This window comes from Semicossyphus pulcher, unplaced genomic scaffold (assembly GCF_022749685.1).
Source record: "Semicossyphus pulcher isolate SPU_LCO1_2020_fin unplaced genomic scaffold, fSemPul1.0.p SCAF_17, whole genome shotgun sequence".
NCBI classification, from domain to species: domain Eukaryota; kingdom Metazoa; phylum Chordata; class Actinopteri; order Labriformes; family Labridae; genus Semicossyphus; species Semicossyphus pulcher.
This window is the reverse complement of record NW_027211681.1, coordinates 27,322,758-27,334,785: the sequence shown is the minus strand read 5'-3', so window position 1 is coordinate 27,334,785 and position 12,028 is coordinate 27,322,758. Positions and strand designations below refer to the sequence as shown.

Sequence of the window (12,028 nt, the reverse complement as noted above, 5' to 3'; positions counted from 1 at the left end):
TTAAATACACTTATTCACAATACTTAAGGAGGGGGTTTATTTAGATGCCGCTGTAACACATCTGTCCTTCTGTAGCCCTGCTGGAGAGGATGGGCACTTCTTGTCTTACTTCAGGGCATGTACACAAAGCTTGGCTATGTATTTTCATATTTATAGCCAAAAAAAACACTATAATCATTATAATATTCAATACTTAGCTTCTGACTCAGTAGAAAAGGTTGATTTAAAGTGTCTGAATACTGAGGTGTAGGGGCTGTTTGTGCTGCTCGAGTTGTTTGTTTCTCAGATCCTGATCAGAAAGATGAAACTTTTCTCAGATAAATTATAATATGCAACAATTAGCAGACAAAACTTCTAAAAATATTTATAATTAATTGTGTAGCCATGTCTAGAAGCTGCTGTTTTGTGTCTTAAAGTACCTTCAGGCTGAATTCTGATTACAATCTTTATCATATGCGATCCTTTTTTTAGTGTAACACAAATTATTACCTGAAATTAAAGCAAATAACTTATAAAACTTACAAAAGAATAATATCTCATTATCATGCAGTTGAATGTGATTTAAGTTGAGATGCTACCTTGTTTTCTTTAGGTCCATCCGCTAAGCTGCAAGATTCACACACTTAAAACAAAAGAACCACCAAGACGAGAGATTCATTCAACAGTCTGTACGACAGCTGCTTTATTTAGAAACCTGATGGAGTCTCTGGAAACGACAGCAGAGGACTGATCTGAAGGCACTGTTGAACATTTCTGCTCAGTGGTCACAAGTTTTAATCTGAAGCGAACACCAACGCGGCAGGGGATGTTTAAAACAGGATCGTGTCCAACAGGCACAGAAACAAAGACACGGACTCTCAAACCAAATGAAATGTTGCTCAAAAGGTTGACAGACTGGTAAGAGTGGACTTTATAAACCGTGTGGAGTCAAAATGAAGGAAATCTTTCCATTAACAGCATCTTTACCTGCACTTACAAACTGAATTATCTGCTTTGCTGAAAATCACAGGTTTCACAAGACTCCTTTTCATTCTGTGTCCAACTACAAACCCGTCGTGTATGAGCCTCAGGGATGAACGGCTGAAAATGACTGTATTGCTTCTTGATATTTACACCCTCACACGTCCTGTCAGGTGTTGATATGCAGAGTTAAGACAAGCGGTTTCTTTCATTCGCAGGCCGAGAGGTGAAAATCTGCAACAACAATTCTCTTTTTGACACCCCAATTTGTTTACGGGAAGGATAGGTTCAAGTTTATTTTAATACAACACTCACATACATTTAGGTTGACTTATAACCAGATACATCTGCAAGCTTTAGGCGTGTCCAATCAGATGAAGAAAGACGGACGACATGACAGCTCCCTAAAACATGAAGCCAAAAACCTCTCTAGCGACGAGACATTAACGGGAAATGTGAAGTATTTTTGTCATTGCTGCGTGACATAATCATAAGATTTTTATTAGGATTAAACTGAACATCAAATTTGAATTAATCGTAACTAAAACGCTGTTCTCGCATTTTATTAAACAAGTGCTGATGTTTAACCTTCTGAGTCTGATATCTTGACAGTATTAACGAATAATAAAGTAGAATTAAACGACCTCTGCAAACCAATAAGTCATTAAGGCTGCATATATCATGTGAGTGATGTATTAAGACCAACCTGAAAGACAAAACCCATCCGTTAACACTCCAGAAATATTCCCCTCTTGCCCTTTTGGTTGAAGTTCATCAAAGAAATTCTAAAGGCTCAAAATTAAACAGGACTAAACATCAGTCTGTACTTCACCTTCATACACTTCAGTCTGCCTTTGTATGAAGACAAAGAAAAACATTTCATCATTTGTTCATCAAACATACAGACTGTAGATCAGGCTTCACTGGTATCTCTCAACCTGAAACTCCATCTTTAAAACATATTTATTCTCTTTTTGTTAATCAAGTATGTTCGATCAAAAGTGAGGAACTCTTAAAATGACTGAATTCCTAATGGAGTTTGGTGTGACACTTTTGTCATCCTTATAAATGAACCAAAATATTCTTTAATGAACCATGGCAAATAAAAAAAAGCCAGATCTGCTCCTTCTGTCACAGCAGCGAGGCAGGAAACCATTTTCAAAACAAAATCTCAAGTATAATCTTCAAAAGTCCGATTAGAATTGTCCAAAAGATTGACTCCTCTTCCTGAAAGTCCTCCTCTGCGGCCTGAGGGGATCTCTTTTGTTTGTGTCCGTCTTCTGAAGTGTATGAGCCCTTATCGAACGGGTCCTGGTGAACCGACTGATCGTAAAACACCCGCATTTCAAACTCGCTCTCCTTGTATGACGGGTGGCCGTAAATGCCGATGCCCACAGGCCTCGCGAAGTCCCCCGGCACCACCACCACGTCCTGTCCGCAGGTGACCGACTGCAGCTTGTAGGTGTCGAAGCTCGGCCGCAGGGTTTTATCCGACACGTAGAGGTCGGCGTCTCCCTTGAGGCTTTGCATGTGCAGGATGATTTTGCCATCGTGGTTGAGGCGCAGGTAGCTGTAGTTTCCAGCCCCGATGTGGCCCTGGACCACATGAAGCAGCACCCACTCCTCGGGGATGCCGTCGTCGTCCTCGGAGGAGTTCAGAAAGCCTCTAGCCTGGGACAGCAGGAGGGCGACGAGCAGAGCGCTGCAGCTCAGCATCATGATGAAGGCATCTGTCAGTCAGTCACCGCCTGGACGACACCAGACAGCCTGAAAGCAGGCGGGGAAACATTAGAAAGCACCCAAAATAAAAATGTGGTGCATATCATTCCTGACAATGACTGTGAAACATGCCCGTCACAAGTTCCTGGAGCTGAAGATGATTTGTTTGACCAAGAAGCCAAAAGACATCAACTCAAGGATGGATCAGGGTTTGTACAACTTAATAAGAGTTCAGTTTAAGCCCTGTCAAGTTACCTAAACCCAAAGTTTCTGCACTCTAGCAGCCTCTATCATCAGATCTAATTTGTTACTTTAAATGTAAATGCCCCTTTACAATGGTTGACCTCACGAGGCCAGGTTTGCATCAGACGTCCCCCTTTCGTTCTCATTACAGTAAATTAAAGTCTTCTCAGTGTGTGTTTCGGATCGCCAAGAGAAAAAGAAAATATAGCTACAGGAATGTTTCATTTATTTAAAAAGATTTTAGGTTCACAAAAACGATTTGGACATTCCAGATTTTAAGGATTTTACTTTAGAAATCAAGAAGTTTCAAAGCTTTGAAAACAAAACGTTCACACACACAAACACAAAGTTAAATGTACACTACACGTCTTGTATCTTTTAAATGTTAAATAATGTGATATTTCTCAAATGTCTGTGATTGTGTTTTATCCAAAGATTTAGTCATCTCTCTCAAATATGCTTTGGCAAATTGTTTCTTATGTTTTAATGCTAATAAAGCCTTTTAATATAAACAAAGACCCATCACCCTGAATGACAGAAAAAAGGAGATACCCAACCACTTCCCTTAGCTCCCATAATTCATAGCAACACAAGAATTCTCTTCGACCATAACTTCAGGGTCGGATCCTGTTCATTGTTGTCACGTTAATGTGTCACAGTCAGGAGAAGGTTACCTAATGAGTAATCCCTGCTCAGTTAACACGCCCGGATCGACCTGTTTATCGGGCCCGTGTTGTGCAACACTAACTGTCCCCGGAGACCGTTCAACAATACAGAATCACTTTAGCTCATAGTGCACTAAAGTGGTGCCACTTGCCGAATCAATTCACCAAAATTAATTGTCACACAATGAACCTGGGATATGATCTGGATCCAGCCCCGTCAGTGGCACTATCAACCTAAACCTCCCCCGAAGCACGTGTATAGCATTACATGTGGCTGTTTATTAATCTAGGACAGGATTAGTAGCGAGGAGCAAAGGTGAAAATAAGCAAAAGGGAATTATTACTATAAAGACATGGATGCTAACTACACAACAGCGTAGCTAATCTATCAAGTTCCCCAGCCCAATACCCTCCACACATTTAGGTGATCGTTTGAAGGGTTTAACCTTTTTTTCTCTATATCAGTGGTTTTTAAAGGTATATATTTGACACCCACCTACAGTTTACTTACATTTAACTTCTTGAAACACACTCTTGAAAATCTCCACATTGGCTGAAGATATTTTAACCGTTAACGCATTTTAAACGTCCATCTCCGTTCGTTCTATTTCTTTTTGAACTTCAAATATAGTCCTTACGAAACTCGAACGCGAGACCCTTGAAACACAGTGACGCCCCCATTTAGCCCGCTAGAATATAACATATTAAACCTGCACAACCCCGAGCTGCTTACTCTCTGCCTTTTCGCAGTCCAGTGAAAGCTGAGTGTAAAACAAACCGTTGATTTAGCGCTGACTGAAAGCCCCTCAGCAGAGCTAAAAATAACCTCCTCGGTGTCATCTCTACCGGTGAGTCTGACCTTTGATACCAAGGAAAACTCATTTCTCCTCAATGCAAAACGTGGTACTCACTTTAATGTTCAGTTCATTACTTTAAAACTACTTTAATAATATTTAAACAGTCGTGGTTTGTTTTGACAATAAAAAACCCTGTGAATATCGATTACTTGAAGCTATGTGTGAGTTTAATGCTAACATCATGCTAACACGACACCTGTCCACAGTTCCAACCTGTAACGTTACAACACAACGGTGAAATAAATACAGACAAAAGACATTATAATGCAGATAAACATCCGGCACTATAGCGATTGACTTACAAACCAGTCTACCATTCGCCCGAGCTAACAAAAAGCTACTAACTAATGTAACTAGGTTAGCTTTTTTTCAGACAACAGTTCAGTTTGCTATCACGTAGCTAATGTTGCTACTAGCTAGCTAGTTCAGTTTGAGCTACATACCGCTCAAGTTTTACACAAAATGGAGGCTGCAAAGTAAATAAAAACCTCATAATTAAGTTGTGAAATTATTATTCAACAGGTATTGATAAACTATTAAACACTCCACTTCGTTTACTTACACAGCTGTCATTTCCTCACCAGCATCTTCGTCCAACACAGCAACCTGCTGGAAACAAAGTTCACTTCTTCACTTCCTTCTGTTTTAGGCACCAACAACCGACAGCAGCTCACTGGCGCCACCGAATGGAGAGATATGGGTACTGCACCCGTCAGGATCAAATAAAACCTAATGTAATATGTCTTCAAGACAATCTACTAAATGGCTGAAATGATAAAGAAATACGTGAATATTATGCCTTTAAAGTCTTAAAAATATATTTGTAGCTATATATTATTTCGTATTATTACTATTATTATTATTATTATTATTATTATACGGTTATTTCATTAAAAACCCTACATGTTTTTCTTTTACCAGGGGTGGCCTAAAGGAAAACCCTTCTACGTGTACCCTAAAAACATAAAGTAAAGATTTAATAGAAATGAGAACAAAAACAGTCCGGATAGAGAAGCTGCCATAGTAAACTTTTTAAGCTATTAAAAGCTAATTTTGCAGTGTTGCAGAATCCAAACAGGGCTCCAACACTGGAATACAACCCCGCACTTGCTTTGCTTACTTGATTATGGACACATATGTTTAAGAATATGCACCATGTAAGCAACTGAAGACAGCATCAAAGCTAATAAAAGTGCATTTCTGGGTCATCACATTGTCCCTGGGTCAGTTTTAGATACAAACATTTAGTGCACGCCATCCCAATTTTTAATGACATTTACTGGTAGAACTCAAATACTTCTCATCAGATTAAAGGGATAAAATGGAAATAAATAAAACATTAATTCAGACTTTCCATCTAATAAAAGGCCCCAAGAAATAAAGTCTTAGCTGCCTTCATGGAGTCATTACCGTTGTAGTTTTTATTGCGGATTAGTTGTACTTTTACCAAACAAATGACTGAATGACCACAAAGTAAATGCTGAGCAGATAACCTGAGGCCTTTGGGACCATTAAGGTTCCAGTTTGTCCTGCTTGGTAATCGAGCCTCACTCACAATGTCCTCACTCTATAATCTATATTTACATGGTCGTACGGCTTCACCAGGCGATCAGGTCAGAGTTTACCTCCATCAACGTCTCCTAAAGAATGACGTGTAACTGTTGCCGGGACGGAGGAACACTTTTGAAAGAATACGTCACCCTGAAAACTGAATATGGAAAAAGTAGCGCAGGCATCATTGAGCAGGAGAGGCTGCACATTTATCATTTGCAGGAGGGACATTACACCTTTCTCTTTTTATGTTTCTCTGCAGAGCGTGTGAATGTCAGGAGTTAGCACTTTTACATTTGTCCGTCTGCAGGACAAATTAAAAACAAAACCCTGTGAGCCGGTTTAGCTCAGCGGTTAAAACGTGCATCCCATATACAGAGGCTGTAGTCCTCGATGTGGCGGCCACGGGTTGGACTCCCACGCTCGGCCATTTGCCGCGTAACTCTCTGGTCCCCTGCTTTTGAAACTATCCAATGTCCTCTCTCTCTAATAAAGACATAAAAGGTCCAGAACAAAACCCTGGTGGATAAAATTTCTCCCGACGTTGCCGAGGTATCGTATCACAAGAAACGGACGGGAGTAATGGCCAGGAAAGTGTTTTTTCAGGTGGTATTACACCAAAGTGATTGTGAACTTTGACCTTTTAGGTATAAAATATCATCACTTCATCATTAAGGTCAAAGAAACCACTTTTAAAAGATCAAAGTGACCTTTGACCACAAAATGTAAACAGTTTATTCTCCAGTCCAAGTGGACGTTCGTGCCAAAGGTGAAGATACTCCCTCCTGGTGTTTCTGAGACGTCGTGTTCACAAGAAGACCACAGGCGCTAGCTCACCGTCAAAAACAACCTGCACTACCTGCACTGCAAGGAGACCGATTCGGACAGTCAAAAATATGTTGTATGACAGATAATGTATCATCAAGTGTTACTTTATTGGACTGCATATTTACGTTTGCCTTGGCATCACTGAAGTCAAAGCTGTCCCGCCTGACAGATCGTTAAGTCAGAACCACAAAAACATCCCACATGTTGAACTAAATTCAGATTCATTAGAAAAAAGACAAGAAAACATGAAACGTCTCTGCACGGTCGACACACAAATCAAGCCGCCAAACGCCGCCTGAAAGTTTTCTACAGACACAGAAACCAAAAATGTGTAGACATTTAATTTCTCTCAGCAATCATCTACGTCCATCTGTAACCATTTTTTATTCTCATTAAGGTGTAACTCAGCTGTTTTATATTTACACACACGTTATTCATCAGTTTCAGTGCTGCTTTAACCATTTGTAATCCAGTATGATCATCTCCTCGCCTGTGTGAGATAATACAAAATAAATTACAAATCTGTTTCCAGGCATGCACACTCACACCTCACTCATTAAAATCAACTGGTACTAATTTCACATCATTTGTTTTTTTATAATCCTTTATCACTTTAATGAACACCAACTGTAGTTTAAACAAAAAAAAACAAACAGAAAAAAAAAACAACAACAAATGTTCCAGGACGGGGGGGAAGAGTCTCGACAACAGCTCGGATGACTTGGTCGGTATGTTTTCAAAAACCACATCAAATTGTAAATTCTATAATAGATATACTCGTTCAACAAGTCTGCATAATCTGTCACATTAGATACATTTGACGTTATGTGGAAGTCACCTACTATCACCACTTCAGTGTTTAAATATTAACTGCAAACCAGTCGACCGATTTAAGGCTTCCGAGGTTTGACAGCGGAGTCACGGCGATCTGTCACGTCCACAAAAGTCCGGACCGGGCCTCGACCCTAATCGAGAGGCGTTTCCTGATGTAACTTCACAATAAAAGGCCCCGAAAAGTAGTGTTGTGATGTTTTTTTTTTTTCCCTCTCTCCTCAGAATATAAGATTATCTCAACATTTAAATAAATCACTGCATCTGATGTCTTATAAGACACGCTGATATCTTCATTTCAGTGAGAGGACGAAAACAGGGGAGTTTAAATATGTTGATTCAAACTTTACAAACTCTGATTGGACAGAGCTCGGGGGGTTCTTGAGGGGAAGTGGGGGTGGAAACAGGTAACCATGAACTTTTCTGTTTAATTCTTTTAAAAGGAACATCGTCCGCAAAAAAATGCTTGCATTTTACAGTTTACAATGTAGTACCATGCTAGCGCTGCTCGCCTCGTCCTAACCGTTTATTAGCAAATGGAGATTCAGTGCTGTTGGAAACTACAACACACACACACACACTACTGTTTTTAACCCCATTCTGCCCACACGCCGTCTGCTGTCACCCAATCCCAACGCCCGAAAGAGACGGAGGAGGGCGGAGGAAGTGTGAATACTAAAAGAGAGGGAGGAGGAGGGAAAAATTAGACAAAATATCAAATTATTTGTTTGTACAGAAAACAAACAGAAGTAAACAAAGCAGCAAATGCAGAAAATCACACTTCATGCATTTAAAATGAGTGGCAGCCGGAAGAGAGGGGGGAGGACGAGGAGGGGGAAGATTCACAGTTTTCTCAGCTACGGCGCAGAGATGGATGAAGGAGTGCATACGGGGCAGGTGATGCAGAGAGCGTTAGCAGGGTGAGAGATGTTTGCTCTGCTGGAGGGCAGAATGGGGCTAAAACTACATTCCTGGTCTGACTAAAATGGATCTGCTTGTTAACGTAGAAAGAGTCTCTCTGTGTTTCCAACACTTTGTTAAATTCTTGGCTTTGCCGTCTTGTTTCAAACAGTTTCTTTAGAGAAATGAAGCCTGCCGTAAAGTACGCTCTGAGCTCCCGCTCTGCTCTGGATTGAGGGGGGGCCGAGGCAGCTATGATGCTGGGAGGTCCGCGCTGGAGGGAGGGGGGGAGGGGGTTGGAGGAGGAGGGCAGGGGGGCGGAGGCTCAGACGGGGGGAGCTTTGCGCTGCAGTAGATACTGTTGGATGTCATCTGCGTCGCGCTTCAGCCAGGCGGCGTTGAGGAGGATGTTCTCACAGCACTGCTGCACGGTACGCTCGGCCGCCGGCGCCGGGTGGCTCTCAAAGAAACTCTGCAGGGACACGGAGAGAGAAAGAGAGGACTGAGTGAGGATGCAAAAATAAAGACATGTAGTCAAAGAAAGGGAGGGATCTGTCTGAAAAAGGCTCCTCAGTTGTCTGGAAGTGGTTCAGTTCTGCAGAATCGGACCTCTCGCAAACCACGGTCTGATTTTAAGTTCGTCTAAAGTCTGTGACTAAAAGCAGCAGCAGGACGAATTTAAAGTAATAATCTCGATGATGTTCATGTAAATAAATGTCTGTAAGTCGCTATCTACCTCCGAATTAGGTAACACAATGATGACTGATGGAAGCCTTTGTATTTGCAGTATATAGTATTATTATGGGCTGGGTGTCTGTGGCGGCGCCCAGTTAGTGACGCGTTTTCCATCAGCCAGCAGTGGTTGGTCTGCCAGAGAGGGTAGGCGGAGCTAAGCGGCTGCTTCTCCGCTCTCTGCAAGTGTTGCGAGTAAACAGTAATCTACTATGGCTGAACAAACAAAAAAGATGGATGACTACAGATACAACTTCAACAAGAAGTGAAAATCCAAAGAAGAAGAAACAAACTCGACGCTCAGATGAAGCAAACAGTCTGAAAAGGAAAGCGACCGTCAGCCAGGAAAATCAAGAGTTACAACCGGAGCTGACCGTGGACGTCTGGTGATCTGGGATGTATGCACCCGCAATTACCTTTTATCGCCTTAAGGTGCCGCCAAATACAACGAAACTGAGAACTTCGAGATTACATCTTTAAAGTTTGTCTAAAGTCTAAAACGGCTAAAAGTTAGCAGCAGAACTAATTTAATGCAGCATCACAAACAGCCGAGAGGGAGAGTTACAGAACAGCAGACCCGCTAAAAAGCAGATTACATCATCATCAGATCCAGTAAAGTCTTCACTCTGATTAGAACAAGTTAGACCATCTGATCGCTCGTAAAATAAAGTTATTTTTCCAGAGAAATGATAAAACTTCGGATGATTCCTGGAACAGTTGGAATTTGACAACAAAATGAGCCACAATGAGGTCAGCAAAGATAAAGACGTGAGATATTTTATGGTGCTTCTGGGATTATCAATCATTCCCTGATACATAAACCAGATTTCATACAAAAAGATCAAAGATCAAGTGTTACATAATTCAGCTCATTTAAATCAGGAAACGTTTCTATTTCAAACCTTCTTCCAAGTAAAAAGGAAGGGTTTATTTAAAGTACAGTCAATATTAGATTAAGCACACACTGCCTCTAGAAGGAAACAACTTCCAGGAATGTTGTGTGACGCTCACCTTCACTTCAGCAGCCATTTTGTCGATAGCAAATCCATCAACTGTGAGCTGCAGAGAACAAGAGACACACGTGAGCAAACAGAAACAGCAGAGTGTGCCATGTGAGTCAGAGGTCAGACGGATAAAATCAAACACCGGCAGGTTACCTTGATGAGCCGTGATATGAGGAAGCCGCCCTGGTAGCGGTTGTAAAGCTCCTCCCAGTTGTCCTTGACAAACTTCCAGGCAGCTTTCCGGCCGTGTTTACTGCTCCCTGCCACGCCCCCGATTACTGACACCGTGTCCTGGGGACGGACCTCTTCCTGGGGGGAGAGGAACCAGAGAGAGGTTAGCTGGAGATGCACTCAGCTGGTGCACATCAGCATCTCACTGTCAGGTGGGAAAACCCCTCCTGTCAATTAACTGGACAGTTTAGGCCTTTCTTATTTCTTTCAAAACGCGTATTTAAGACTTTGTAAAACTCTCATGAAGGCACTAAATGTTGTTCTCAAATCAAATCTCACATTCTTTATTATATTAGATTAAATAACGTAAACAGAAATAATTTTAACTTATTTCTTCAAGAAGTAGACATTTTTTGGACGGTTCGAGACGCCTCGTAAGCCCCACACACAGCGGGACACGCTGGGTGTGCTTCGTTGAATTCTGCTGCCCAGTTTGCATTAAAGGTTATTACATCCAAAACTGTGTAACGTGCACTGAACGTGGTCGTGTGTACCGAGAGGGCGAAGGTGAGGACTTTCTGGATGAGGTCGGGGGCAGAGATGGCGCCCAGCACTCGCTCGATGCGGTTCTTCTCCTCCTGCATGTCCGCCTGTTTGTGGAGCTGAAGGGCCGAGGGACACGGACGAGTACAGGACAGAGAGATCATCAGAGAAACACGGGGGGAAGAAGAACATGATGTGACAAACTAAATCTGGTATTGGAATTATACTTCATGTCACAAGCCAGCTGCAGTCTTACCTTGAGCATCGTGTCCAGTGTGCCACTGTCTCCATGCTTCAGCACTGTTAAATACACCTGAGAGAGGAAAAACAAACAGTCAGAATGACTCCGACATCCTGTTTGTGTTACTGAAGAGAAGAGCGGCACAATTAACTGAGTGTTGATCCCGATCATAATTTTGTCTTCTCGCGATTAAATAAACATAACAAAAGGAAATAAAACGCTCCGCCCGTAGAAAACTCTGCTGCAGATCAAACCAAGCGCTCCCCAAACTAACAGCCCCTCCCCCAGGGGGGGCGGAGAGGTTTGGGCTTCACTCGTGGGGGAGCTGGCATGTCACGTGATGAGCGCCTACCTCACGGCGGCAGTTTAGAGTGGAGGAGTAAATAACAGAGACGGTGTTTCAGTTCAATGAGTGACCATGTTAAACTGTCGACTTTCAGCTGAATGCATTTGTGGTTGTTGTGGTTACAGCAGCTATAGAAACAGGAAGAGAGCTGTCCTGGTTAACTCTCTTTCTTTGTTTTTATCATTATGATCTCAAAATATACTTCTCTCTTTTGCAGACGTGTCATGAAGGCCGCTAACGTGTGATGAAGGCAGCTAACGTGTCATGAAGGCAGCTAATGTGTCATGAAGGCCGCTAACGTGTGATGAAGGCAGCTAACGTGTCATGAAGGCCGCTAACGTGTCATGAAGGCCGCTAACGCTCAGCTGTGTTTTGAGCGCCGCTTGTTGTTACGCTAAAACAGGAAGTGAGCGAGTGTTCAAACAGACACAGTGGTC

General features: G+C 42.1%; 2 protein-coding genes across 2 annotated transcripts in view; both read right to left on the bottom strand.

Annotated features, from left to right (window-relative positions):
* Positions 1 to 665: 665 nt before the first annotated feature.
* On the bottom strand, positions 666 to 5,065 carry cunh6orf120 (chromosome unknown C6orf120 homolog). The gene is made up of 2 exons (XM_069666043.1): positions 5,007 to 5,065; positions 666 to 2,727 (listed from the first exon to the last, which is right to left on the bottom strand). Exon 2 carries the CDS (start codon positions 2,677 to 2,679, stop codon positions 2,119 to 2,121), a length of 561 nt encoding a protein of 186 aa, XP_069522144.1. The 5' UTR covers positions 2,680 to 2,727; positions 5,007 to 5,065; the 3' UTR covers positions 666 to 2,118.
* A 1,846-nt stretch (positions 5,066 to 6,911) lies between these two features.
* npepps (aminopeptidase puromycin sensitive) overlaps positions 6,912 to 12,028 on the bottom strand; it is a 29,514-nt gene continuing 24,397 nt past the window's right edge. Inside the window, exons 19-23 of the mRNA XM_069666061.1 lie at positions 11,261 to 11,317; positions 11,016 to 11,123; positions 10,444 to 10,599; positions 10,298 to 10,345; positions 6,912 to 9,026 (exon numbers count right to left, since the gene is read on the bottom strand). Of these exons, the coding sequence (XP_069522162.1) occupies positions 8,880 to 9,026; positions 10,298 to 10,345; positions 10,444 to 10,599; positions 11,016 to 11,123; positions 11,261 to 11,317 (516 nt within the window). The 3' untranslated portion in view covers positions 6,912 to 8,879. The remainder of the gene's footprint in view (positions 9,027 to 10,297; positions 10,346 to 10,443; positions 10,600 to 11,015; positions 11,124 to 11,260; positions 11,318 to 12,028) is intronic.

Bases quoted from the DNA above. Each gene is read 5' to 3' on its own strand.
- cunh6orf120 (XM_069666043.1), bottom strand. From the start codon at position 2,679: ATGATGCTGAGCTGCAGCGCTCTGCTCGTCGCCCTCCTGCTGTCCCAG.